The 27105-nt window shown below is 42.7% G+C and overlaps 1 protein-coding gene across 2 annotated transcripts in view; it reads left to right on the top strand.

Moving 5' to 3' along the window:
- The window catches only part of TRPC3 (transient receptor potential cation channel subfamily C member 3), a 495918-nt gene that overhangs the window by 305441 nt on the left and 163372 nt on the right, over window positions 1-27105 (top strand). For both annotated transcript variants that reach the window (XM_040418404.1, XM_040418405.1), the window contains exon 6: window positions 2567-2800. In XM_040418404.1, coding sequence (XP_040274338.1) covers window positions 2567-2800 — 234 coding nt within the window. The remainder of the gene's footprint in view (window positions 1-2566; window positions 2801-27105) is intronic.

Below are 27105 nucleotides of genomic sequence, written 5' to 3'. Positions count from 1 at the left end.
TGCGCCCGCACTAGTTGATATTAGTCATAAACAGTGAGAAGGCCGCGGCGCTGCTGGAGCGCCGCTGCTGGAGCGCCGCTGCCTTCTGAAACAGCTGATCGGCGGGGGTCCCGGGTGTCGGACCCCCGCCGATCAGAAGCTGATGATCTATCCAGAGGATAGATCATCAGTTAAATGAAAGTGCAGAACCCCTTTAATGCTGGGAACATCAGGTTCTTATGCACCTATGCCCTCCTAAATTCAACTGTACCACCATCCGCTACACTGTGGTATTTAGTTCTGATGAAGCAGTATTTGTGCCGCACAATGATATTTGGTTCTATTGGGGTGGTATTTTGTGCTGCACTATGGTATTGCAGGCCCCATCTAATTCTGTTGTCCCTGCCTACAGTACTTGTGTTGGCCATGCCTTCCTATGTTTCCCCATCTTCTGTTACATGGGGCCACATTTGATGGGACATATTTGCCTATATTTGGATGATTTATACAGGGAGTGCAGAATTATTAGGCAAGTTGTATTTTTGAGGATTAATTTTATTATTGAACAACAACCATGTTCTCAATGAACCCAAAAAACTCATTAATATCAAAGCTGAATATTTTTGGAAGTAGTTTTTAGTTTGTTTTTAGTTTTAGCTATTTTAGGGGGATATCTGTGTGTGCAGGTGACTATTACTGTGCATAATTATTAGGCAACTTAACAAAAAACAAATATATACCCATTTCAATTATTTATTTTTACCAGTGAAACCAATATAACATCTCAACATTCACAAATATACATTTCTGACATTCAAAAACAAAACAAAAACAAATCAGTGACCAATATAGCCACCTTTCTTTGCAAGGACACTCAAAAGCCTGCCATCCATGGATTCTGTCCGTGTTTTGATCTGTTCACCATCAACATTGCGTGCAGCAGCAACCACAGCCTCCCAGACACTGTTCAGAGAGGTGTACTGTTTTCCCTCCTTGTAAATCTCACATTTGATGATGGACCACAGGTTCTCAATGGGGTTCAGATCAGGTGAACAAGGAGGCCATGTCATTAGATTTTCTTCTTTTATACCCTTTCTTGCCAGCCACGCTGTGGAGTACTTGGACGCGTGTGATGGAGCATTGTCCTGCATGAAAATCATGTTTTTCTTGAAGGATGCAGACTTCTTCCTGTACCACTGCTTGAAGAAGGTGTCTTCCAGAAACTGGCAGTAGGACTGGGAGTTGAGCTTGACTCCATCCTCAACCCGAAAAGGCCCCACAAGCTCATCTTTGATGATACCAGCCCAAACCAGTACTCCACCTCCACCTTGCTGGCGTCTGAGTCGGACTGGAGCTCTCTGCCCTTTACCAATCCAGCCACGGGCCCATCCATCTGGCCCATCAAGACTCACTCTCATTTCATCAGTCCATAAATCCTTAGAAAAATCAGTCTTGAGATATTTCTTGGCCCAGTCTTGACGTTTCAGCTTGTGTGTCTTGTTCAGTGGTGGTCGTCTTTCAGCCTTTCTTACCTTGGCCATGTCTCTGAGTATTGCACACCTTGTGCTTTTGGGCACTCCAGTGATGTTGCAGCTCTGAAATATGGCCAAACTGGTGGCAAGTGGCATCTTGGCAGCTGCACGCTTGACTTTTCTCAGTTCATGGGCAGTTATTTTGCGCCTTGGTTTTTCCACACGCTTCTTGCGACCCTGTTGACTATTTTGAATGAAACGCTTGATTGCTCGATGATCACGCTTCAGAAGCTTTGCAATTTTAAGAGTGCTGCATCCCTCTGCAAGATATCTCACTATTTTTGACTTTTCTGAGCCTGTCAAGTCCTTCTTTTGACCCATTTTGCCAAAGGAAAGGAAGTTGCCTAATAATTATGCACACCTAATATAGGGTGTTGATGTCATTAGACCACACCCCTTCTCATTACAGAGATGCACATCACCTAATATGCTTAATTGGTAGTAGGCTTTCGAGCCTATACAGCTTGGAGTAAGACAACAGGCATAAAGAGGATGATGTGGTCAAAATACTGATTTGCCTAATAATTCTGCACGCAGTGTATTGGGCATTTACAATAATCAGAAGCATACTATTTCTTCTCATACAATCAGGTCTTAATATCAGGCAGTAAAAGTGTGTCCTACAAGGCAGCTTCAGTAAATTACATTTTCCTTCTGTATTTTGCAGTGTGGCAGGGCAGCATTGTACTGTTGTATAAATGTTGTTAAATGTATTGCATTAGCTTTTTTAAGGTCATAATAAAGCTGTCCTTAGTGGTTAGCTCTATGTGAAAAAGATATGTTTCTGGGGGTGACTAGTTTATACAATCCAGATGCTATCCCTCTCATGCATATGCTTGAATTTCAAATCTTTTTAATAATGCACAAGGTGACCCTCTAAGTAGAAATCAATAAATGTCTCAGATATTTTACTTTTGCTTGAATTTGAACCCTTTGAAGATGCAGAGGTTGAATCATTTAGACATGCATTGTAAATGTTGAGGTTATTGCTTAGATTAGCATGCTCCACAATCCAAAATAATGGAACCACTGAGGATTTCTTGTTGTTTCTGTAGGAATGATGTGGTCAGAGTGTAAGGAGCTGTGGCTGGAAGGACCCAGGGAATATGTCCTGCAGCTGTGGAATGTCCTGGATTTTGGAATGCTCTCCATCTTTATTGCAGCTTTTACTGCAAGGCTGCTAGCTTTCATGCAGGCCTCCAAAGCTCAACAGTATGTGGACAAAAATATCCAAGAAAATGATCTATCTTTGGTCACACTTCCTCCTGAAGTAGAGTATTTCACTTACGGTAAGAACCCCATATTTATGTAATTTTCGATATATAGTATGTACAGATGTAGCAGATCTTAACTTGAGTGTGACATCACGACACAAAAGCCATGCTCGAGATAGGCCTGGGGCCTTCACTAGGCCCTGGCCTGCCTGCACTGACATCGACACCCCGCATTCTCATTTGCACAACATATAGGGGGTTAAATGCCCCGGATCGGCACTCCTGCCTGTCTGGCCCCTAGAGCAAGAGCGCGGCTCTAATGCTAGAGCCGTACCCTAATTTTCTGACGCACCGCAGACCCGTGCAGCACTTAGACTGGGTCACCGTAAAAACGCAGCGACCCAGCCTAAGGCCCCTTAGTGACCACTGTAAAAAAGGCGTTTTGGTGGTCACTAAGGCATTAAAGGGGTTGTCCAGGACCATATAAAATCTTATGTTTTCAAACATCATTCTGTCACCTACAGAACATACAGGTTTACCTCTTACCTCTGTTGCGTCCTCTCTTCAAGCCCCGTACTACCACTGCCACTCCACCTCGCTGCTTACAACCCGAATTTCTGGGTTGTAGGCGTTTCTGAACTGTAGCCACAACACTCACGTCACTCAGCCAGGCAGTGTGATCACTTACTGGAGGTCCGAGGTGCGGTGTAAGCACTGGCTTTGAAGTCAGTCTTCAGCCCACATTACTGTCAGATGGGCTGACGTCATGACATTTGGCTAGGGATTATGTTGCATGACATGATAGGAGTGTTGGTTGTGATGTCAGCAGAAATGCAGAGTGCGGGGAAGAACCACTTATGTGACCAGACACTTGAACTATTAGGACATATGAGCAGAGCAAGTCTATTAGCAAAGCTTCATTCACACGTCAGTGTTTCACGGACATGTGCTGCACGTGTTCTCCACAGACAGCACACGTCCCCATTCACTCTAATGTGTGTATTCAGACATCAGTGTTTTAGCACGGTCCATGGATCAGTGTTTTTAGCACGGATGCATGCTCTATTTTGTCCGTGTTCACGGATCCATCTCACATCCATTATAGTCTATGGGTCCGTGAAAACCACGGATGCAACAAGGATGCCATCCGTGTTGCATCCGTGTTTCACTGATGATTAAGAAGAGATTCTTTGAAAATTATTATTCAGCTGTTCAGTGTCAGTGAAACACGGATGCAACATGGACAGTAAAAAACGGACACACGGATCCTTCACGGACAGCTTCACGGATGCATCACTGACCACCTGCTCACCGATTTGAGCACGGAAGTGTGAATGAGGCTTAAAGGGAACCTGTCACCAGTTTTATGGTGTCCTAACTAAGGGCAACATAAATAAGTGACTGATTCTCTTAGCAAAATGCTGGCTCACTTTCTTTAATTGACCCAGTCAATCTGCCAACATCTTGTATTGAAAAGCTCCAGCTCATAATAATGAGTCCTAAATATTCATGAGCTCCTGACTCTCCCCGCCTACCTGCTGCTGATTGACAGTTATTTTCCATATGAATCAGCAGCAGGTGGGCAGGGGAGTGGCTATAGCTCTGAATTTAAAAAAACGCTGGACTCACTGACATCACGCTGGACTCAAATCAGCTCATTAGCATGCGGCATGTGGCCTCTTTGTGTGTATATTATGAGGTAACCATCTGTCACACCAGTAAGTGAATACATCTAAGGCACTTTTTAGTAGTTAATGATTGTACAAACCGGATTCCAAAAAAGTTGGGACACTAAACAAATTGTGAATAAAAACTGAATGCAATGATGTGGAGATGGCAAATGTCAATATTTTATTTGTAATAGAACGTAGATGACAGATCAAACGTTTAATCCGAGTAAATGTATCATTTTAAAGGAAAAATACGTTGATTCCAATTTTCACGGTGTCAACAAATCCCAAAAAAGTTGGGACAAGTAGCAATAAGAGGCTGGAAAAAGTAAATTTGAGCATAACGAAGAGCTGGAAGACCAATTAACACTAATTAGGTCAATTGGCAACATGATTGGGTATAAAAAGAACTTCTCAGAGTGGCAGTGTCTCTCAGAAGCCAAGATGGGTAGAGGATCACCAATTCCCACAATGTTGCGCAGAAAGATAGTGGAGCAATATCAGAAAGGTGCTACCCAGCAAAAAATTGCAAAGACTTTGCATCTATCATCATCAACTGTGCATAACATCATCCGAAGATTCAGAGAATCTGGAACAATCTCTGTGCGTAAGGGTCAAGGACGTAAAACTATACTGGATGCCCGTGATCTCCGGGCCTTTAAACGACACTGCACCACAAACATGAATGCTACTTTAAAGGAAATCACAGAATGGGCTCAGGAATACTTCCAGAAACCATTGTCAGTGAACACAATCCACCGTGCCATCCGCCGTTGCCAGCTGAAACTCTACAGTGCAAAGAAGAAGCCATTTCTAAGCAAGATCCACAAGCTCAGGCGTTTTCACTGGGCCAGGGATCATTTAAAATGGAGTGTGGCAAAATGGAAGACTGTTCTGTGGTCAGACGAGTCACGTTTCAAAGTTCTTTTTGGAAATCTGGGACGCCATGTCATCCGGACCAAAGAGGACAAGGACAACCCAAGTTGTTATCAACGCTCAGTTCAGAAGCCTGCATCTCTGATGGTATGGGGTTGCATGAGTGCGTGTGGCATGGGCAGCTTGCATGTCTGGAAAGGCACCATCAATGCAGAAAAATATATTCAGGTTCTAGAACAACATATGCTCCCATCCAGAAGTCATCTCTTTCAGGGAAGAACCTACATTTTTCAACAAGATAATGCCAGACCACATTCTGCATCAATCACAACATCATGGCTGCGTAGGAGAAGGATCCGGGTACTGAAATAGCCAGTCTGCAGTCCAGATCTTTCACCTATAGAGAACATTTGGCTCATCATAAAGAGGAAGGTGCAACAAAGAAGGCCCAAGACGATTGAACAGTTAGAGGCCTGTATTAGACAAGAATGGGAGAGCATTCCTATTTCTAAACTTGAGAAACTGGTCTCCTCGGTCCCCAGACGTCTGTTGAGTGTTGTAAGAAGAAGGGGAGATGCCACACAGTGGTGAAAATGGCCTTGTCCCAACTTTTTGGGGATTTGTTGACACCATGAAATTCTGATTCAACATATTTTTCCCTTAAAATGGTACATTTTCTCAGTTTAAACTTTTGTTCCGTGATTTATGTTCTATTCTGCTTACAACCCGAATTTCTGGGTTGTAGGCGTTTCTGAACTGTAGCCACAACACTCACGTCACTCAGCCAGGCAGTGTGATCACTTACTGGAGGTCAGAGGTGCGGTGTAAGCACTGGCTTTGAAGTCAGTCTTCAGCCCACATTACTGTCAGATGGGCTGACGTCATAACATTTGGCTAGGGATTATGTTGCATGACATGATAGGAGTGTTGGTTGTGATGTCAGCAGAAATGCAGAGTGCGGGGAAGAACCACTTATGTGACCAGACACTTGAACTATTAGGACATATGAGCAGAGCAAGTCTATTAGCAAAGCTTCATTCACACGTCAGTGTTTCACGGACATGTGCTGCACGTGTTCTCCACAGACAGCACACGTCCCCATTCACTCTAATGTGTGTATTCAGACATCAGTGTTTTAGCACGGTCCATGGATCAGTGTTTTTAGCACGGATGCATGCTCTATTTTGTCCGTGTTCACGGATCCATCTCACATCCATTATAGTCTATAGGTCCGTGAAAACCACGGATGCAACAAGGATGCCATCCGTGTTGCATCCGTGTTTCACTGATGATTAAGAAGAGATTCTTTGAAAATTATTATTCAGCTGTTCAGTGTCAGTGAAACACGGATGCAACATGGACAGTAAAAAACGGACACACGGATCCTTCACGGACAGCTTCACGGATGCATCACTGACCACCTGCTCACCGATTTGAGCACGGACGTGTGAATGAGGCTTAAAGGGAACCTGTCACCAGTTTTATGGTGTCCTAACTAAGGGCAACATAAATAAGTGACTGATTCTCTTAGCAAAATGCTGGCTCACTTTCTTTAATTGACCCAGTCAATCTGCCAACATCTTGTATTGAAAAGCTCCAGCTCATAATAATGAGTCCTAAATATTCATGAGCTCCTGACTCTCCCCGCCTACCTGCTGCTGATTGACAGTTATTTTCCATATGAATCAGCAGCAGGTGGGCAGGGGAGTGGCTATAGCTCTGAATTTAAAAAAACGCTGGACTCACTGACATCACGCTGGACTCAAATCAGCTCATTAGCATGCGGCATGTGGCCTCTTTGTGTGTATATTATGAGGTAACCATCTGTCACACCAGTAAGTGAATACATCTAAGGCACTTTTTAGTAGTTAATGATTGTACAAACCGGATTCCAAAAAAGTTGGGACACTAAACAAATTGTGAATAAAAACTGAATGCAATGATGTGGAGATGGCAAATGTCAATATTTTATTTGTAATAGAACGTAGATGACAGATCAAACGTTTAATCCGAGTAAATGTATCATTTTAAAGGAAAAATACGTTGATTCCAATTTTCACGGTGTCAACAAATCCCAAAAAAGTTGGGACAAGTAGCAATAAGAGGCTGGAAAAAGTAAATTTGAGCATAACGAAGAGCTGGAAGACCAATTAACACTAATTAGGTCAATTGGCAACATGATTGGGTATAAAAAGAACTTCTCAGAGTGGCAGTGTCTCTCAGAAGCCAAGATGGGTAGAGGATCACCAATTCCCACAATGTTGCGCAGAAAGATAGTGGAGCAATATCAGAAAGGTGTTACCCAGCAAAAAATTGCAAAGACTTTGCATCTATCATCATCAACTGTGCATAACATCATCCGAAGATTCAGAGAATCTGGAACAATCTCTGTGCGTAAGGGTCAAGGACGTAAAACTATACTGGATGCCCGGGTATATCCGGGCCTTTAAACGACACTGCACCACAAACATGAATGCTACTTTAAAGGAAATCACAGAATGGGCTCAGGAATACTTCCAGAAACCATTGTCAGTGAACACAATCCACCGTGCCATCCGCCGTTGCCAGCTGAAACTCTACAGTGCAAAGAAGAAGCCATTTCTAAGCAAGATCCACAAGCTCAGGCGTTTTCACTGGGCCAGGGATCATTTAAAATGGAGTGTGGCAAAATGGAAGACTGTTCTGTGGTCAGACGAGTCACGATTCAAAGTTCTTTTTGGAAATCTGGGACGCCATGTCATCCGGACCAAAGAGGACAAGGACAACCCAAGTTGTTATCAACGCTCAGTTCAGAAGCCTGCATCTCTGATGGTATGGGGTTGCATGAGTGCGTGTGGCATGGGCAGCTTGCATGTCTGGAAAGGCACCATCAATGCAGAAAAATATATTCAGGTTCTAGAACAACATATGCTCCCATCCAGAAGTCATCTCTTTCAGGGAAGAACCTACATTTTTCAACAAGATAATGCCAGACCACATTCTGCATCAATCACAACATCATGGCTGCGTAGGAGAAGGATCCGGGTACTGAAATAGCCAGTCTGCAGTCCAGATCTTTCACCTATAGAGAACATTTGGCTCATCATAAAGAGGAAGGTGCAACAAAGAAGGCCCAAGACGATTGAACAGTTAGAGGCCTGTATTAGACAAGAATGGGAGAGCATTCCTATTTCTAAACTTGAGAAACTGGTCTCCTCGGTCCCCAGATGTCTGTTGAGTGTTGTAAGAAGAAGGGGAGATGCCACACAGTGGTGAAAATGGCCTTGTCCCAACTTTTTGGGGATTTGTTGACACCATGAAATTCTGATTCAACATATTTTTCCCTTAAAATGGTACATTTTCTCAGTTTAAACTTTTGTTCCGTGATTTATGTTCTATTCTGAATAAAATATTAGAAGTTGGCACCTCCACATCATTGCATTCAGTTTTTATTCACGATTTGTATAGTGTCCCAACTTTTTTGGAATCCGGTTTGTATATAATTAGTTAGATTATAATCAAATATCCACATGACAGGTTCCCTTTAAGTCAGAGGTTTGGCTGAGGAGGCACAATGAATAGAAGAAGTTTGTTCCCAGACAACCCCTTTAAACGGATAACACACTGAACAGTAATTCAGTGATGAGGTCTTACAGTATATGTATATTGGCCTTAAAGGGAACCTGTCATGTGGATATTTGATTATTATCTAACTAATTATATACAATCATTAACTACTAAAAAGTACTTTAGATGTATTGACTTACTGGTTTGACAGATGGTTACTTCATAATATATATACAAACTTGCCACATGCCGTATGCTAATGAGTTAATTGGAGTCCATCGTGATGTCATTGAGTCCAGCGTTTATTTAATTAACAGCTATAGCCACTCCCCTGCCCACCTGCTGCTGATTCATATGGAAAATGACTGTCAATCAGCAGCAGGTGGGCGGGGAGAGTCAGGAGCTCATGAATATTCAGGACTCATCATTATGAGCTGGAGCTTTTCAATACAAGATGTTGGCAGATTGACTGGGTCAATTAAAGAAAGTGACCCAGCATTTTGCTAAGAGAATCAGTCACTTACGGTATTTATATTGCCCTTAGTTAGGACACCATAAAACTGGTGACAGGTTCCCTTTAAGCTACATTATTTTATCTCATAATTCTCGACCTGTTAATTCTTATACATGATCGTGTTTTACTTGTGAGTCCGTGTCCTAAGGCATTTAACAATACTAGGTTGTCACTTGCCAATGTAAGGCTATACCTAGATATTCTTTTTTAAATTGAGACATATTAGGATTTGTGAGCTATTTTAGAAAGTAGCAGCTATTCCCCTCAAACCCCCACCCTCCCCCTTGTTGTAGTGTGATATCAAAATGAAATGAAAATCACTTGTTGAGTTTTTATTAATTTTTCTGCAAGGAAAAAAATGTAAGAACTTAACACAATAACATAAAACACTGAAGCAAAACTAAGAGAAAAAACTAAATTTTTCACTGACAGAACGCGAACAAGTTTAACTCCTTAATGACCGTGATACACCTTCACCTTTTTAGGCCATCACCTTTTTATGGAATCCTACTTTCACACTAGCGTTTTCCTTTTCCGGCATAGAGTTCCGTCCTAGGGGCTCTATACCGGAAAAGAACTGATCAGGCATATCCCCATGCATTCTGAATGGAGAGTAATCCGTTCAGGATGCATCAGGATGTCTTCAGTTCAGTTGTTTTGACTGATCAGGCAAAAGATAAAACCGTAGCATGCTACGGTTTTATCTCTGGCGAAAAAAAAATGAAGACTTGCCTGAATGCCGGATCCGGCATTTTTCCCCATAGGAATGTATTAGTGCCGGATCCGGCATTCAAAAATACCGGAATGCCAGATCCGTCCTTCCGGCCTGCGCATGCGCAGAACGGTAAAAATGTGAAAAAAATAATACAAGACGGATCCGTCTGTCCGCATGACAAGCGGAGAGACGGATCCGTTCTCACAAATGCTTTCAGTCACATCTAAATCGGCGGATCCGGCGGGCAGTTCCGACGACGGAACTGCCCACTGGATCACACTGCCGCAAGTGTGAAAGTAGCCTAAGTGCTGCATGAGACTGCAGTGCAGCCGGTAGCAGGAGCTCGGTTCTTGTATGACATCTGGGCTCTGGCGGCCTGGATCGGCAGAAGCGCCTATCCTGGCCATTTAACCCCTTAGATGCCACAGAGTTTTATTATTAAAAAGAAGTAAAACTTTAAAAAAATATATATGTATTTGGTATCACTATAATTGTACTGACCCAGAGAGTAAAGATATTGTTATTTATGACGCAAAATGCCTCCCCTGAAACAGTCAATAAAAGTTAATCAATAATTATATGTGCCTGAAAATGGTGACAATGCAAACTACAACTTGTATCCCAAAAAAAAACAGCCCTCATATGGCTAGATCGATGGAAATGCAGTGACCAAAAAAAGGAAAAATTATTTGGCCCTAAAATTCGGGGGAAGAGGTTAATATTGCTTGGAGGGCTGCAGTAAACGATTGTTTCAGTAATCGAGTATTCTACCTATTATTTTTACAATTAATCGAGTACTCTAATAAGAAAAAAATGAATTAATAGACTGTTTTCCTTTATAAAAACACATCAGATCCCCTGCCATCAGTCCCCAACACCCTTCATTCCCCCCTGTGCGATCAGCCCAAGTGCATCAGTTCCCCTCAGTGCCATCACCTCCACTATCCCCCTGTGCCATCAGCTCTCCCCTTCTATGCCATCAGTTTCCCCGTGCCATCAGCTCTCCACCCCAGTGCCTTCAGCTCTCCCCCCCCCCCCAGTGCCTTCAGCTCTCCCCCACCCCAGTGCCTTCAGCTCTTCCCCACCCAGTGCCATCAGCTCCGCCCACTCAATGCCATCAGCTCTCCCCCACCCCAGTGCCATCAAGATGACCTTATACTGCATGGGGCCACAAGGTGACATTATAACCGCATGGGGCCACAAGGTGACATTATACTGTATGCAACAATCCCCCCCCCCCCCTTAATACAATATCTATTCAGTGTCTTCATGGCATAAATAGCTGAGGGATTGCTGGGCTTTGTAGTGCACTTAAGGCCACAGGTTGCTTCTTTAATATTAGCTTATTGTATGATGCAAACACAAAGCATCAACTACCTCCGAAAGTAACAGTGACAACCCCATGACAGCAGCTAGGGCCCACACAGCACACAGGGTGATGCACTGCAGGTAGTCACCAGCCCCAGTAATGTACAACAAGCCACACTAACCTAAAAACATTACACTTTCCAGCTGCACTAAGCCCTGCCCCCAATCTGTTTATAGCCAATCAGTATTTGTCTTACCACTAACCAATCAGCGGGCCTGTTATGGCGCCAGGCTTCTTCACTCCTCCCCGCTGCTATATGCTTAGGGTGGCCACTGGCTTTACCCCATAAAGCTGGACCTCACCAACCTACTGCCGGAAAAAGGGGGGGGAGAATTGGAAAAGGGGAAGTTGAGCTGGAGGCAGCCTGGAGTGCTTCTCTCACCCTCAGTCAGCCACAGAGAGCCATGTCCATGGGCTCTAGTGAGTGACTGGGGTTAGGGAAGCCTCAATCAGTTTGTAGTTGCAGCTTATGCTCATACAGCACAATGCTTCTGTCTGAGAATAAGCTACTGAGAAAGGAGGACATGCCTGCGTCCAGGCCCTATGCCAGATTGCGGACAGGCAGCCAGAAAACTGGACTGTCCTGCTTAAAACCAGATGTCTGGCCACCCTAGCCGTGTTGACAGGAGCAGGCAGTGGGGTTCCGGAGCAGGCAGTGGTGTATTGCACAGGAAGAGGAAGGAGTCCAATGGCAGTGACACTGCTAGAAACGAGGTGCAGGGATTGATGCAGTATAACAGTGGATCCGGAGTGCTGGACTGGGAACAGGAGGGAGACCAGCAGGTCCCAGAGTGGGCTTGAAGGCAGAAACGTGGTCAAGAAGAGGCGGCGGCCGGTACACAGGATCGTAGTTCGAGCAACGGAGGATGAGACAAAAACGTGGTCCGTAAGCAGGCAGCGGTCAGTTGACAGGATTGTAGTTCAGCAATAAAGGATCAGACAAAAACGTGGTCGGTAAGCAGGCAGCGGTCAGTTCACAGGATCGTAGTTCAGCAATGAAGGATGAGACAAAAACGTGGTCGGTAAGCAGGCAGCGGTCAGTTCACAGGATCGTAGTTCAGGCAGTTTTGAGGAGGCAGAGCTTGACTATGGCTGAGAGCACAATAATCAGGCAAGGAGGAAGTGATGTCGTTGGCTTTAAATAGGGAGTGCACGGCTGAGGCTAGTTGAGCTGATTGCACTGGGAACTAGGGTCTGAGGTAGAACCCCAAGGTCTACAGAAATGGAGCTGTCCAGAATGATGAGTAGCTCAGTCAGCAGAGCTCCCACCTGGAACGCCAGAGGTTACCGGTTCGAGTCCTGACAGTACTCCCCTTCTTCCAGGATGACCTCCGGGCATCCCCAGGACCAGTCTGTCAGGATGCGGCCGATAGAATTCTCTAATGAGTCTCGGAGCACGGACATTTTCCTCTGGTTCCCAAGAATTCTCGTCCGAGCCATAACCCTTCCATTTAATCAAATACTGTAATTTATTCCGGTGTACTCTGGAATCCAAGATTCTCTCAACTATAAATTCCTCTGCACCAGACACTCTCACAGGTGGTGGAGGAGGCAAGTGACGGCCCGGAAAAGGATTTTCAACAAATGGCTTCAAGAGAGAAAAGTGGAAGACAGGATGTACCTTAATAGAGTCAGGAAGCTCCAGTCGAAAGGTGACTTCGTTAATTTGGGTAGAGATTTTAAATGGTCCAATATATTTCTGACCCAACTTTGGAGAAGGAATTTTCAGTCTTAGATTTCTAGTAGACAGCCATACGTTTTCCCCAATATGAAAGGCAGGTGTTGGTTTTAGGTGTTTATCTGTGGCTAGCTTAGAACGTCTCTGAGCCTCGTGTAAATTCTCAGTAATTCTTTCTTGACATTTCTGTAATGCAGTTAATCGTTCAGTTACTGCTGGAAGATAAGTTGTGATTGGTAGGAGTGGAATAAAAACTGAGCTCAGTAGTCTGTTTTGCGGAGGGAATTCCTCTAGTGGGAATAAAGTGAGCCATTTTAGTAAGACGGTCTACGGCAACTAAGATGGTGTTCATTCCCTTAGAAGGAGGCAGATCAACCACGAAGTCCATTGAGACAGAGCCCCAAGGCCGAGAAGGAACGGGAAGAGGCTGCAATAAACCTAAAGGGGAGGAGCGTGGAGTCTTATTGTGGGCACAAATCAGTCATGAGGAGACATATCTTTTGACATCCTTCTTAAAATTTGGCTTTAAAAAGATCTGGATAGAAGCTCTTGAGTCTTTTTAACTCCCAGATGTCCTGCCAGCTTTGAATCATGATTTAGTCTTAGAACATCAAGTCGAGCTGCTTCTGGTACATATAACTGGTGATCTGATTGAATCCAATACCCATCTTTAAAGCAGAGATTGACATTCCCTGTAGGGTGGCTAAGGAAAGGATCATTCTCATAACCATTCTTGATTAAGCTTAACAGATCCCTTGAGTGAGTGGCCCCTAAGAAGTTTTTTTTTTTTATAAGATCTTGGTTTGGCTCTTATTTTCCTGGGTAGGTTCAAAAAACATCCTAGATAAGACATCTGCTTTGCCATTTTTAGAGCCTGGACGGTAGGTAATTACAAAATTGAACCTGGAAAAGAATAAGCTCTATCTAGCCTGTCTGGATGATAATCTCTTGGCATTTTGAAGAAATTCGAGGTTCTTATGATCCATTAGAACGGTTACTGGGTTGTTGGCCCCTTCCAAAAGATGTCTCCATTCAGAGAAGGCTTCCTTGATTGCAAGCAATTCTTTGTTTCCAATATCATAGTTTCTTTCAGATGGAGACATTTGACGAGAGGAGTAGACACAAGGGTGTAACAACATTTTATCTCCTGAGCGCTGTGACAGCACCGCACCAACTGCCGAATCAGATGCATCGACCTCTACTGTAAATGGCAATTCGGGATCCGGGTGAATTAATATCGGTGCACGTGTGAACAGGGACTTCAATTGAGTAAAGGCGTCCTGAGCCTCAGAGGTCTAAACAAAATGCACTGCCTTCTTAGTGAGTAGTGTAATTGGTTTTATAATTTTGGAGAAATTGCAAATGAATTTCCTGTAGAAGTTAGCCGGTATTCCCGTAATCTTTGTAAAACGTTGCAGACGTCTTTGCGATGTTGTTCTAAATTCCTGGAGAAGATTAGGATGTCATCTAGATACACAATTACAGTTTGGTCGAGCATATCCCTAAAAATATCATTAATAAAGTGTTGGAAGGTAGCTGGTGCGTTACACAGGCCAAAAGGCATGACGAGGTATTCGAAGTGTCCATAGCGTGTTCTGAATGCGTTTTTCCATTCATCTCCAGGACGAATACGGACTAGGTTATAGGCCCCTCTAAGGTCTAATTTAGTAAAAATCTTAGCAGTGCGAAGTCTCTCATGGAGTTCTGGAATTAGAGGAAGAGGGTACCGTTTTTTTACAGTGTCGTTGTTCAGCCTCCTGTAATCAATACAGGGTCGCAGGGTAAAGTCTTTCTTTTCAACGAAGAAAATGGGTGCACCAGCTGGTGAGGTGGATGGTCGGATAAAACCTTTTTTTAGATCTTCATCCAAGTATTTTTTTAATGCTTTTAATTCAGGATCAGAGAGAGAATAGATACAGTTAAAGGGAATTTCTGCTTCAGATAGTAATTCAATTGGACAGTCGTATGGACGATGGGGGGGGCAGCTTGTCTGCATTCTTTTTATCACAGACATCCTGAAAGTCCTGGTATTGTGAAGGTAGTAATTCTTTTGCAGATTGTTCTGAGTTTAAGGTGTTTATTGGTAGCGAAGCAGTGGGTTGACGTAGGCAATTCAACTGGCAGAATTCAGAAGGGAAGTGTATACGATGGTTTTCCCAGTCAATGGATGGGTTGTGAATTGCTAGCCAAGGAATTCCCCAAATTATTGGAAATTTGGGAGATGAGATTAATGAGAAATGGATATTTTCACTGTGATTAGGATTGATTAGGATTCCTAGTTCCACTGACTCTTGTGTTACTGGTCCTGAAGAAAGAGGTGATCCATCAACTGTTTCCATATCCATAGGTATCATTCTTTTCAACAAAGGAATACAATTTTTTTGTGCGAATGTTATGTCCATAAAATTTCCCCCAGCCCCGGAATCAAGCATGGCGGAACAGGGAATCTCCAGACTTGCAGTTTTGATCAGAATGGGCAGCATGAAGTGAGATTTGGGAATTTTTGCTTGGTCCTCTTTCCACGCTAAAGGGGAAATAGAGTTTATTTCTGAATGGGAAGGATAGAAAATCTCTGATTCCACCTGTTCTTCAATTTCCCTGATGGCACTTATTCTATGAACTTTATTTGGGCAATTAATCGCATAATGTCCTGGCTTTCCGCAGTAAAGACACAGGTTTCCAGTGATTCGTCTCTCTTTTTCTGCTGTAGTTAAAGATTTTCGTACGGCGTCGATTTGCATTGGTTCAGATGAGAACTCAGGGTTACGAGGAGCTGGTTGACTAGGAGAGTAGGTTGGCCGATTGCTTAACGCCCAAAACTTGTCCCTTCTCCTTTCGGTAAGTCTCTGATCGACTCTGATACATAGTTGAAGAAAGTCCTCAAAATTTTCTGGTGCCTCCACTCTAGCAAGCTCGTCTTTTATTTGTTCCGAAAGACCTTGCCGGAACTGGCTTCTTTGAGCAGCTTGGTTCCAGGTGGTGTCCGCTACCCAGCGGCGGAATTCAGCAGTGTACTCCGCCACTGAATGTCTTCCTTGTTGTAAGTTATGTAATTTGGCTTCCGCAGTAGAACAACGGTTGGGGTCGTCAAACACAAGACTCATAGCGGAGATAAAGTCATCTAGGTTCCTCAAAATATTACTGTTGGTTTCCACATATGGTGAAGCCCATGCAAGCGCCTCATCGGATAAGAGTGATAATAAATAACACTTTTTTTTTTCACTAGAGAATGGAGCTGGGTTTATTTCAAAATATATGCGGCATTGGTTAAGGAACCCTCGGAAATGACGTCGATCCCCATGGAACTTAGATGATAGTGGCATACGCGTATCTCCGGCAGGGCCTTGAATGTTCAAGAGTTGCCTCTGTAACTCTATTATTTCTTTTTGTTGACTTTGACTTTGTACAGCATCTTGTACTGAGAAAATTTATTTTGGCAAGTGGTACCAAATTCTTGCAGTTCTGAAACCTGTTTTTTCAAGAGAGTCAAAGCGGGCTCCATGTTGTTGGCCTGATTATTCTGTTAGGGGTATACGATACTGTAGCCCCTTGCTGGCGAGGAGTGGTGTATCGCACAGGGAGAGGAAGGAGTCCAATGGCAGTGACACTGCTAGAAACGAGGTGCAGGGATGGATGCAGTATATAACAGTGGATCCAGAGTGCTGGACTGGGAACAGGAGGGAGACCAGCAGGTCCCAGAGTGGGTTTGAAGGCAGAAGCGTGGTCAAGAGGAGGCGGCGGTCGGTACACAGGATCGTAGTTCGAGCAACGAAGGATGAGACAAAAACGTGGTCGGTAAGCAGGCAGCGGTCAGTTGACAGGATCGTAGTTCAGCAATGAAGGATGAGACAAAAACGTGGTCGGTAAGCAGTCAGCGGTCAGTTCACAGGATCGTAGTTCAGGCAGTTGGGAGGAGGCAGAGCTTGACTATGGCTGAGAGCACAATAATCAGGCAAGGAGGAAGTGATGTCGTTGGCTTTAAATAGGGAGTGCACGGCTGAGGCTAGTTGAGCTGATTGCACTGGGAACCCCAAGGTCTACAGAAATGGAGCTGTCCAGAATGATGGGTAGCTCAGTCAGCAGAGCTCCCACCTGGAACACCGGAGGTTCCCGGTTCGAGTCCTGACAGTATATTTCATTTCATTGTGGTTTTCAAGGGCTTTGCTTTCAGTCATAAAATAGTATATTTCATTGTTTACGAGGGTAAAAAAATAGTTCTGGCTAGTGTTTACAAGAAAGTTCTGTTAGCTGTATTGTACCGAGCCATGCACCCTTTTATCATAGTAACATAGTATATATGGCCGAAAAAAGACATTTGTCCATCCAGTTCGGCCTATGATCCTGCAAGTTGATCCAGAGGAAGGCAAAAAATAACTGTGAGGTAGAAGCCAATTTTCCCCACTTAAGGGGGAAAAAATTCCTTCCCGACTCCAATCAGGCAATCAGAATAACTCCCTGGATCAACAACCTATCTCTAATAACTATAGCCTGTAAAATTATTACACTCCAGAAATTCATCCAAGCCCCTCTTAAACTCTTTTAGTGAACTCACCATCACCACCTCCTCAGGCAGAGAGTTCCATGGTCTCACTGCTCTTACCATAAAGAATCATTTTCTATGTTTGTGTAGAAACCTTCTTTCCTCCAGGCGCAGAGGATGTCCCCTCGTCACAGTCACAGTCCTGGCGAGAAATAGGTGATGGGAGAGATCTCTGTACTGTCCCCTGATATATTTATACATAGTAATTAGATCTCCCCTCAGTCGTCTTTTTTCTAAAGTGAATAACACTAATGTTGATAATCTTTCAGGGTACTGTAGTTGCCCCATTCCAGTTATTACTTTAGTTGCCCTCCTCTGAACCCTCTCCAGCTCTGCTATGTCTGCCTTGTTCACAGGAGCCCAGAACTGTACACAGTACTCCATGTCTGACTAGTTATTTCTTAAAGTGGTAGGACTATGTTCTCATCACGGGTGTCTATGACCTTTTGATGCAACCCATTATCTTATTGGCCTTAGCAGCAGCTGCCTGACACTGGTTTTTACTGCTTAGTTTGCTGTTTATTAAAATTCCTAGGTCCTTTTCCATGTCAGTGTTACCGAGTGTTTTACCATTTAGTATGTTCGGGTGATTTGCATTATTGATTCTTATGTGCATAATCTTACATTTGTCAGTGTTAAACCTCATTGGACGTAAACATTGAGTGACTGAACACCCATTGTAAATGGGTGTTCACTTTAAATAAAACAATAAATCGGAAAGTTGGAAAAGTTTAAACTATAATACTCCCTTAAGACATGTCAGATGATAACTCAGATGATGGCTTGAGAGCTGGGACACTACAATTCCCAGGGTACCAGCATGTTAGATTCAAAGTCCCTTAACCCCTTCAGGACCCTGCCATTTTTCACCTTAAGGACCAGGCCATTTTTTGCAAATCTGACATGTGTCAATTTATGTGGTGATAACTTAAAAACGCTTTTACTTATCCAAGCCATTCTGAGATTGTTTTCTACTCACATATTGTACTTCATGAGAGTGGTAAATTTGAGTCAAAATATTTAATTTTTATTTATAAAAAATACAAAATTTACCCCAAATTTTGAGAAATTTGCAATTTTTAAAATTTCAATTTATCTGCTTTTAAAACAAATAGTGATACCTCCTAAAATGGTTATTACTTGACACTTCCCATATGTCTACTGCATGTTTGGATCATTTTGTAAATTAAATTTTCTTTTTTTGGGACGTTAGAAGGCTTAGAAGTTTAGAAGCAAATCTTAAATTTTTTAAGAAAATTTCCAAAACCGGTGGATGCAGCAGTAACAGCCGGGCCGGTGCTGCGGATCGGGCTGGTGCAGCTCTTGCACCCGCCCGATCACATCACGTATATGCACGTGAGGATGTGGTAAGGCACCACATTCCCCCACGTACATGTACGTGATATTGCGGGAAGGGGTTAAAGGTTAGCAATACTCTTAATCTCTTGAAATTTTGCTTTAAGTTTGATATTTAGGCAGGAGTGGATTTTTCATTTCTGTGCCCCAAGCAAAGTTATATCTGGGGGCTCCCATCACACTGCTAAGCTGCACCCCTTTACACCACTAGGCTCCATTCTTAACTTAGCAGTGAGCCTGAGTACTTCTGCTACTTCTCTGCATCTGGGAAGGGACCCCCTCCACCACTGTGCCCCTGCTCCTGGTTTACATTTTTTCAGTCAACCACATGTGGGCAACAGGAGCCTCCATGGTCTCTGAGGCCCCAAGCATTATCTTGGTTTGCATGGTGGTAAAGTCCGCCCCTGTATCTAGGTAATTGCATTGCATGTACAACATAGTATTTCACAGTAATATAAATTGACAATAATGACTTATTATTATTAAAGTATTTATTCCTGATGATAGGCCATCACTAGCTAATCATCAGGTGTCTCACACCCCACACCCTTGCCGATCAGTTGGAAGTTAGTGACGAAAGTACACAGAACCAAAACAAAGAAATCTGATAGACCCTTCTACATCAAGGGGATCATTTGTGAAAGGGATCCATTATGATTCCTGTAAAAACAGAACCCATCATGCCAATGTAAACAGAGCCTCAGGCAACACACAGAATATTTTAACTGCATTAGGCCTCATGCACACGACCGTTGTGTGCATCCGTGGCCGTTGTGCCGTATTCCGTTTTTTTTCGCGGACCTATTGACTTTCAATGGGTCCGTGGAAAAATCGGAAAATGCACCGTTTTGCAGCCGCATCCGTGATCCGCGTTTCCTGTCCGTCAAAAAAATATGACCTGTCCTATTTTTTTGACGGACAACGGTTCATGGACCCATTCAAGTCAATGGGTCCGTGAAAGAATACGGATGCACACAAGATTGGCATCCGCGTCCGTGGCCGTAGGTTACTTTCATACAGACGGATCCGAAGATCCGTCTGCATAAAAGCTTTTTCAGAGATGAGTTTTCACTTCGTGAAAACTCATATCCGACAGTATATTCTAACACAGAGGCGTTCCCATAGTGATGGCCACCAATGAAATTACAATAGAGGGGGGGAGGGGGGCCGACGGAGGCCGCACACTGGCCACCAATGAAATTACAATAGAGGGGGGAGGGGGGGCGACGGAGGCCGCACACTGGCCACCAATGATATTCAAACTGGAGAAGGAGGGGGGTCTGCTGGCAGCCCCTGATCTCTTACAGGGGGCTATGATACGCACAATTAACCCCTTAATTGTGTTGATCACAGCCCCCTGTAAAAGATCGGGTGCTGCCAGGCAGCAGGGGGCAGTCATGTACACAGTTTGTAGTATATTCTAACTAGAAGCGTCCCCATCACTATGGGAACACCTCTGTGTTAGAATATACTGCCGGATATGAGTTTCACGATGTAACTCATATCCGACAGTATATTCTAACATAGAGGTGTTCCCATGGTGATGGGGACGCTTCAAGTTAAAATATACCATCGGATTGGAGAAAACTCAGATCCTATGGTATATTAACTCCTGACTTTACATTGAAAGTCAATGGGGGACGGATCCGTTTGAAATTGCACCATATTGTGTCAACGTCAAACGGATCCGTCCCCATTGACTTGCATTGTAATTCAGGACGGATCCGTTTGGCTCCACACGGCCAGGCGGACACCAAAACGACATTTTTTTCATGTCTGTGGATCCTCCAAAAATCAAGGAAGACCCACGGACGAAAAAACGGTCACGGATCACGGACCAACGGAACCCCGTTTTGCGGACCGTGAAAAAATACGGTCGTTTGCATGAGGCCTTAGTAATACAAATGCCCTGAAAGATGGCACTAGGTACAAGCAGCAAATGTCATACAACACTGTAATTCTGAGTGCAGTCGGAAGATGAAGTTATATTATCAAATTAGCATTAAGTAAATAGACCACATCAGACCACTCACTCCATTTCCTGCATTAGCCCCTATTACACTCCCTCTAATTTAATAACGTTATGTGATGTACGGCAGGGACCGTTTGTCTATTGATATCTGAATCCAGGATTTGTTTGTTTTATGTTCTGAATGTATGCTTTTCATGAATCACAGTGTGTGGCAGACCCCCCGAGTAATTATTATGTTAATAAATCACAGACAATCTGTATCCAGTTACTTACATTGGCTGTCATTAGACTGGGACACAAAACACAAATGGAAAAGCTTGTAATTAATCAAACTGCTCTCGGCCACGCTCTGCGACAAGGATTCTGAGCGTACAATAAATTGATCAAAGCATTTGACTGTTACTTTTTTTCTGATAAGTAGAAGTAGCAGGTTGCCTGATGTCTTTTTGTATACCCAGGAGATCTTTTTATACCAGCAAGCAGCTGAGTGAAATAATAATTCAAATAACAATGTACGCAACTGTAATCATTGACTGTTCCCTTGACCGGCAGAAGTTCACTTCATTGAGGAACACTCGGTATCAACCACGTATATATCAACAATTATTCCCATGGCACACTTGTGGTTAACATGACATATCTTTATGTATTTATTTTACACTCCTTTGAGAACATTTATTACAGATGTTATGATAAAGTAACCTAAGCACAAATGTGCAAATATGGAACAAGTTTCTTCTTTTTTTTTTATTTGATGCAATTCTAACATACTTATAGGGAACCTGTCAGCCCAATTATGCCCACCCGGGTTACCGTTATAGTAGGTTCATGTGGTCCATGATGAGCTTCTTAGACATATATTCTGTGCTCCCACTGTAGGCTAATGAGTTGTCTCCAGTCAAGAAGGACAATAAATTCTCCCCGGAAGTCAAGATAACTCTGCCCAAGATCTGCCCCTTCTGTTTTTGACATTATCAGCAGGGGCGGATTGGCCATAGATCTTACAGGGAAATATCCCAGTGGGCCAATGCCAGGAGGGCTGCCAGAGCCTTCCTCACTGCCAGCCAGTGGAAGGTTTTGGGGATGTATTTTGTGCTGTTGGCAGTATTTTGTGATGGACTGTGGTATTTGGCTCTTTTAGGGTGGTATAATGTGCCACAACATGGTATGCTGGCCCTGCCTTCCATCAATTTGGACCTAACTACAAAATGGCACCACTTTTAGTATTTTTTCCAGGGCCACTTTAAGTTCCCAGTCCGCCCCTGATTATCAGCACTGCAAACATAATCCACTGGCCTCCCGAATTCTAGTGCTAGTAATGTCAAACACAGGAAAATGGGCAGGGTTTGGGCAGGGTTACCTTGACTTCCAAGGAGAAGTTGCTGGCCTCCTTGACTTGAGACATCACATACGTTGGAAGAACAGAATATTTTTTTTTTACTACATTCTGAAGTCTAAGAAGACATTCTTCACTGTATTCACTGAAGAAAATAAACTTTCAGATGAAATGCAGAATGTAAAAGTAAATTCCCCATTAAAAGTGCACTGTCTGACCCAGGAAGAAGCATCTTAAAAAGATTAAAATAGACAAATCGCCAGGACCAGATGACATACACCCCCGTATCCGAAGAGAATTAAGTAATGTCATAGCCAGACCCTTATTTCTGATATTTAAGGACTCTAAAATTGACAGGGAGTGTTCCACAGGATTGGCGTATATCAAATGTGTTGCCAATATTCAAAAAGGGTCCGAAAACAGAGCCTGGAAACTATAAGCCGGTAAGTTTAACATCCATCGTGGGTAAACTGAAGGTTTTCTAAGAGATGCTAACTTGGAGCACCTCAATAAAAATAAGCAAATAACGCCATATCAGCATGGCTTCATAAGGGATCGGTCATGTCAAACTAATTTAATCAGTTTCTATGAGAAGGTAAGTTCTAGACTTAACAGCGGCGAATCAATGGATGTTGTATATCTGTACTTCCCCAAAGCATTTGACACTGTACCACATAAAAGGTTGGTATATAAAATGAGAATGCTCGGACTGGTAGAAAATGTCTGCATGTGGGTAAGTAACTGGCTAGTAATAGAAAACAGAGGGTGGTTACTAATGGTAGACACTCAGATTGGGTCACTGTCACTAGTGGGGTACCTCAGGGGTCGGTATTGGGCCCTTTCCTCTTCAGTATATTTATTAATGATCTTGTAGAAGGTTTGCACAGTAAAATATCTATTTTTGCAGATGACACTAAACTGTGTAAAGTAATTGACACGGAAGAGGACAGTCTACTGCTACAGATGGATTTGGATAGATTAGAGGCTTGGGGAGAGAAGTGGCCGATGAGGTTTAACACTGACAAATGTAAGATTATGCACATGGGAAGGAATAATGCAAATCTACTACTAAACGAGATAGACGAGGCGGCAAATCATAATGAGGTGGTTATTATGGGGGACTTCAACTACCCAGATATAGACTGGGAAACTGAAACTTGTATATCTCATAAGGGAAACAGGTTCGTGGCAATAACCAAAGACAATTACCTCTCCCAACTGGTTCAGGACCCGACTAGAGGGACGGCCATACTGGACTTAGTATTAACCAATAGACCTGACAGAACAACAGACGTGCAGGTTGGGGGACACATGGAAAATAGTGACCATAAAGTAATAACCTTCCAATTATCATTCAAAAGAGCGTTTCTACAGGGAGGAACAAAAATACCAAACTTCAAAAAAGCTAAATTTAGCCAACTAAGAGAGGCCATAGGCCTAACTAACTGGGACAAAGTCGTCACAAATACAGACACAAAATGGGATATCTTTAAAAACATCCTAAAAACTCATTGTGAGAGGTACATACCGTATGGTAATAAAAGGTTAATGAACAAAAAGAAACCAATGTGGATAAATAGAACTGTAAAGAAAGCAATAAATGACAAAAAGAAAGCATATAAAACACTAAAACAGGAGGGTAGCACGGAAGCACTGAAAAACTATAAGGAAAAAAATAGAACATGTAAAAAACAAATAAAAGCGGCCAAACTAGAGACCGAGAGATTAATTGCCAAAGAGAGTAAAACTAACCCTAAAATGTTCTTCAATTATATAAATGTTAAAAAGTATAAATCTGAAGGTGTTGGCCCTTTAAAGAGTAATGAGGGGGGAGTCGCAGAGAGCGACAAGGAGAAAGCAAAGCTGTTAAATATTTTTTTCTCCAATGTATTCACTGAGGAAAATAAATTGTCAGATGACATGCAGAATGCAAAAATAAATTCCCCATTAAAAGTGTCCTGTCTGACCCAGGAAGAAGTACATCAGCGACTTAAAAAGATTAAAATAGACAAATCGCCAGGACCGGATGACATACACCCCCGTATCCTAAAGGAATTAAGTAATGTCATAGCCAGACCCTTATTTCTGATATTTGCAGACTCTATACTGACAGGGAATGCCAATATTCAAAAAGGGGCCAAAAACAGAGCCTGGAAACTATAGGCCGGTAAGTTTAACATCTGTTGTGGGTAAACTGTTTGAAGGTTTTCTGAGAGATGCTATATTAGAGCATCTCAACGGAAATAAGCAAATAACGCCATATCAGCATGGCTTCGTGAGGGATCGGTCATGTCAGACTAATTTAATCAGTTTCTATGAGGAGGTAAGTTCTAGACTTGACAGCGGCGAATCAATGGATGTCGTATATCTGGACTTCTCCAAAGCATTTGACACTGTACCACATAAAAGGTTAGTATATAAAATGAGAATGCTCGGACTGGGAGAAAACATCTGTATGTGGGTAAGTAACTGGCTGAGTGATAGAAAACAGAGGGTGGTTATTAACGGTACACACTCAGATTGGGTCACTGTCACTAGTGGAGTACCTCAGGGGTCAGTATTGGGCCCTATTCTCTTCAATATATTTATTAATGATCTTGTAGAAGGCTTGCATAGTAAAGTATCAATTTTCGCAGATGACACTAAACTGTGTAAAGTAATTTACACTGATGAGGACAGTATACTACTACAGAGGGATCTGGATAGATTGGAGGCTTGGGCAGATAAGTGGCAGATGAGGTTTAACACTGATAAATGTAAAGTTATGCACATGGGAAGGAAAAATGCAAGTCACCCGTACATACTAAATGGTAAAACACTCGGTAACACTGACATGGAAAAGGATCTAGGAATTTTAATAAACAGCAAACTAAGCAGCAAAAACCAGTGTCAGGCAGCTGCTGCCAAGGCCAACAAGATAATGGGTTGCATCAGAAGGGGCATAGATTCCCGTGATATGAACATAGTCCCACCACTTTACAAATCGCTAGTCAGACCACACATGGAGTACTGTGTACAGTTCTGGGCTCCTGTAAACAAGGCAGACATAGCAGAGCTGGAGAGGGTTCAGAGGGGGGCAACTAAAGTAATAACTGGAATGGGGCAACTACAGTACCCTGAAAGATTATCAAAATTAGGGTTATTCACTTTAGAAAAAAGACGACTGAGGGGAGATCTAATTAATATGTATAAATATATCAGGGGTCAGTACAGAGATCTATCCCATCAGCTATTTATCCCCAGGACTGTGACTGTGACGAGGGGACATCCTCTGCATCTGGAGGAAAGAAGGTTTGTACACAAACATAGAAGAGGATTCTTTACGGTAAGAGCAGTGAGACTATGGAACTCTCTGCCTGAGGAGGTGGTGATGGTGAGTACAATAAAGGAATTCAAGAGGGGCCTGGACGTATTTCTGGAGCTTAATAATATTACAGGCTATAGCTACTAGAGAGGGGTCGTTGATCCAGGGAGTTATTCTGATTGCATGATTGGAGTCGGGAAGGAATTTTTTATTCCCCTAAAGTGGAGAAAATTGGCTTCTACCTCACAGGGTTTTTTGCCTTCCTCTGGATCAACTTGCAGGATAACAGGCCGAACTGGATGGACAAATGTCTTTTTTCGGCCTTATGTACTATGTTACTATGTTACCCGTACATACTAAATGGTAAAATACTGGGTAACACTGACATGGAAAAGGACCTAGGAATTTTAATAAACAGCAAACTAAGCAATAAAAACCAGTGTCAGGCAGCTGCTGCCAAGGCCAATAAGATAATGGGTTGCATCAAAAGGGGCATAGATGCCCGTGATGAGAACATAGTCCTGCCACTCTACAAATCATTTGTCAGACCACACATGGAGTACTGTGTACAGTTCTGGGCTCCTGTGAACAAGGCAGACATAGCAGAGCTGGAGAGGGTTCAGAAGAGGGCAACTAAAGAAATAACTGGAATGAGGGAACTACCATACCCTGAAAGATTATCAAAATTAGGGTTATTCACTTTAGAAAAAAGACGACTGAGGGGAGATCTAATTAGTATGTATAAATATATCAGGAGTCAGTACAGAGATCTCTCCCATCGTATATTTATCCCCAGGACTGTGACTGTGACAAGGGGACATCCTCTGCATCTGGAGGAAAGAAGGTTTGTACACAAACATAGAAGAGGATTCTTTACGGTAAGAGCAGTGAGACTATGGAACTCTTTGCCTGAGGAGGTGGTGATGGTGAGTTCACTAAAAGAGTTCAAGAGTAGTGATGAGTGGCAGGGGTCATATTCGAATTCGCAATATTTCAGGAATATTTAGTAGAATATTCAAAGAATATTTGCGAATTCGAATAATCGTTATATTCAACTTTTTTTTTACTAGAAAAATCGGCAAGGTAATGATCGCGTAATATGCGAATATTACGCGATCAATACAGGCGTGGGTCAAAAACGAATATATAGCACTATAGAATTTAGTGCTATATATTAGTTTTTTAGAATATTCGTCATTTTTTTCCATCTGAAGTCATGATTCCTCCCTTCTTAAGTTACTTAAGCAAGGAGGAATCATGACTTCAGATGGAAAAAAATGACGAATATTCTAAAAAACAAATATATAGAGCAATATAGCTAATATAGTGTTATATTTGTTTTTTCAGAATATTTGTAATATTCTAAAACAAGAGTATATAGCAATATAGCGAATATTCGGAAAAAAAACTAATATAGAGCAATTTAGCTAATATAGTGCTATAATTTTTATTTTGCTGTAATTTTTTTTCAATCTGAACTTCAAATGAGAAAAAAATTACAACT

The sequence above is a fragment of the Bufo bufo genome, chromosome 2, assembly GCF_905171765.1.
Source record: "Bufo bufo chromosome 2, aBufBuf1.1, whole genome shotgun sequence".
Taxonomy (NCBI): Eukaryota; Metazoa; Chordata; class Amphibia; order Anura; family Bufonidae; genus Bufo; species Bufo bufo.
This window is presented reverse-complemented; position numbering and strand designations above follow the sequence as displayed.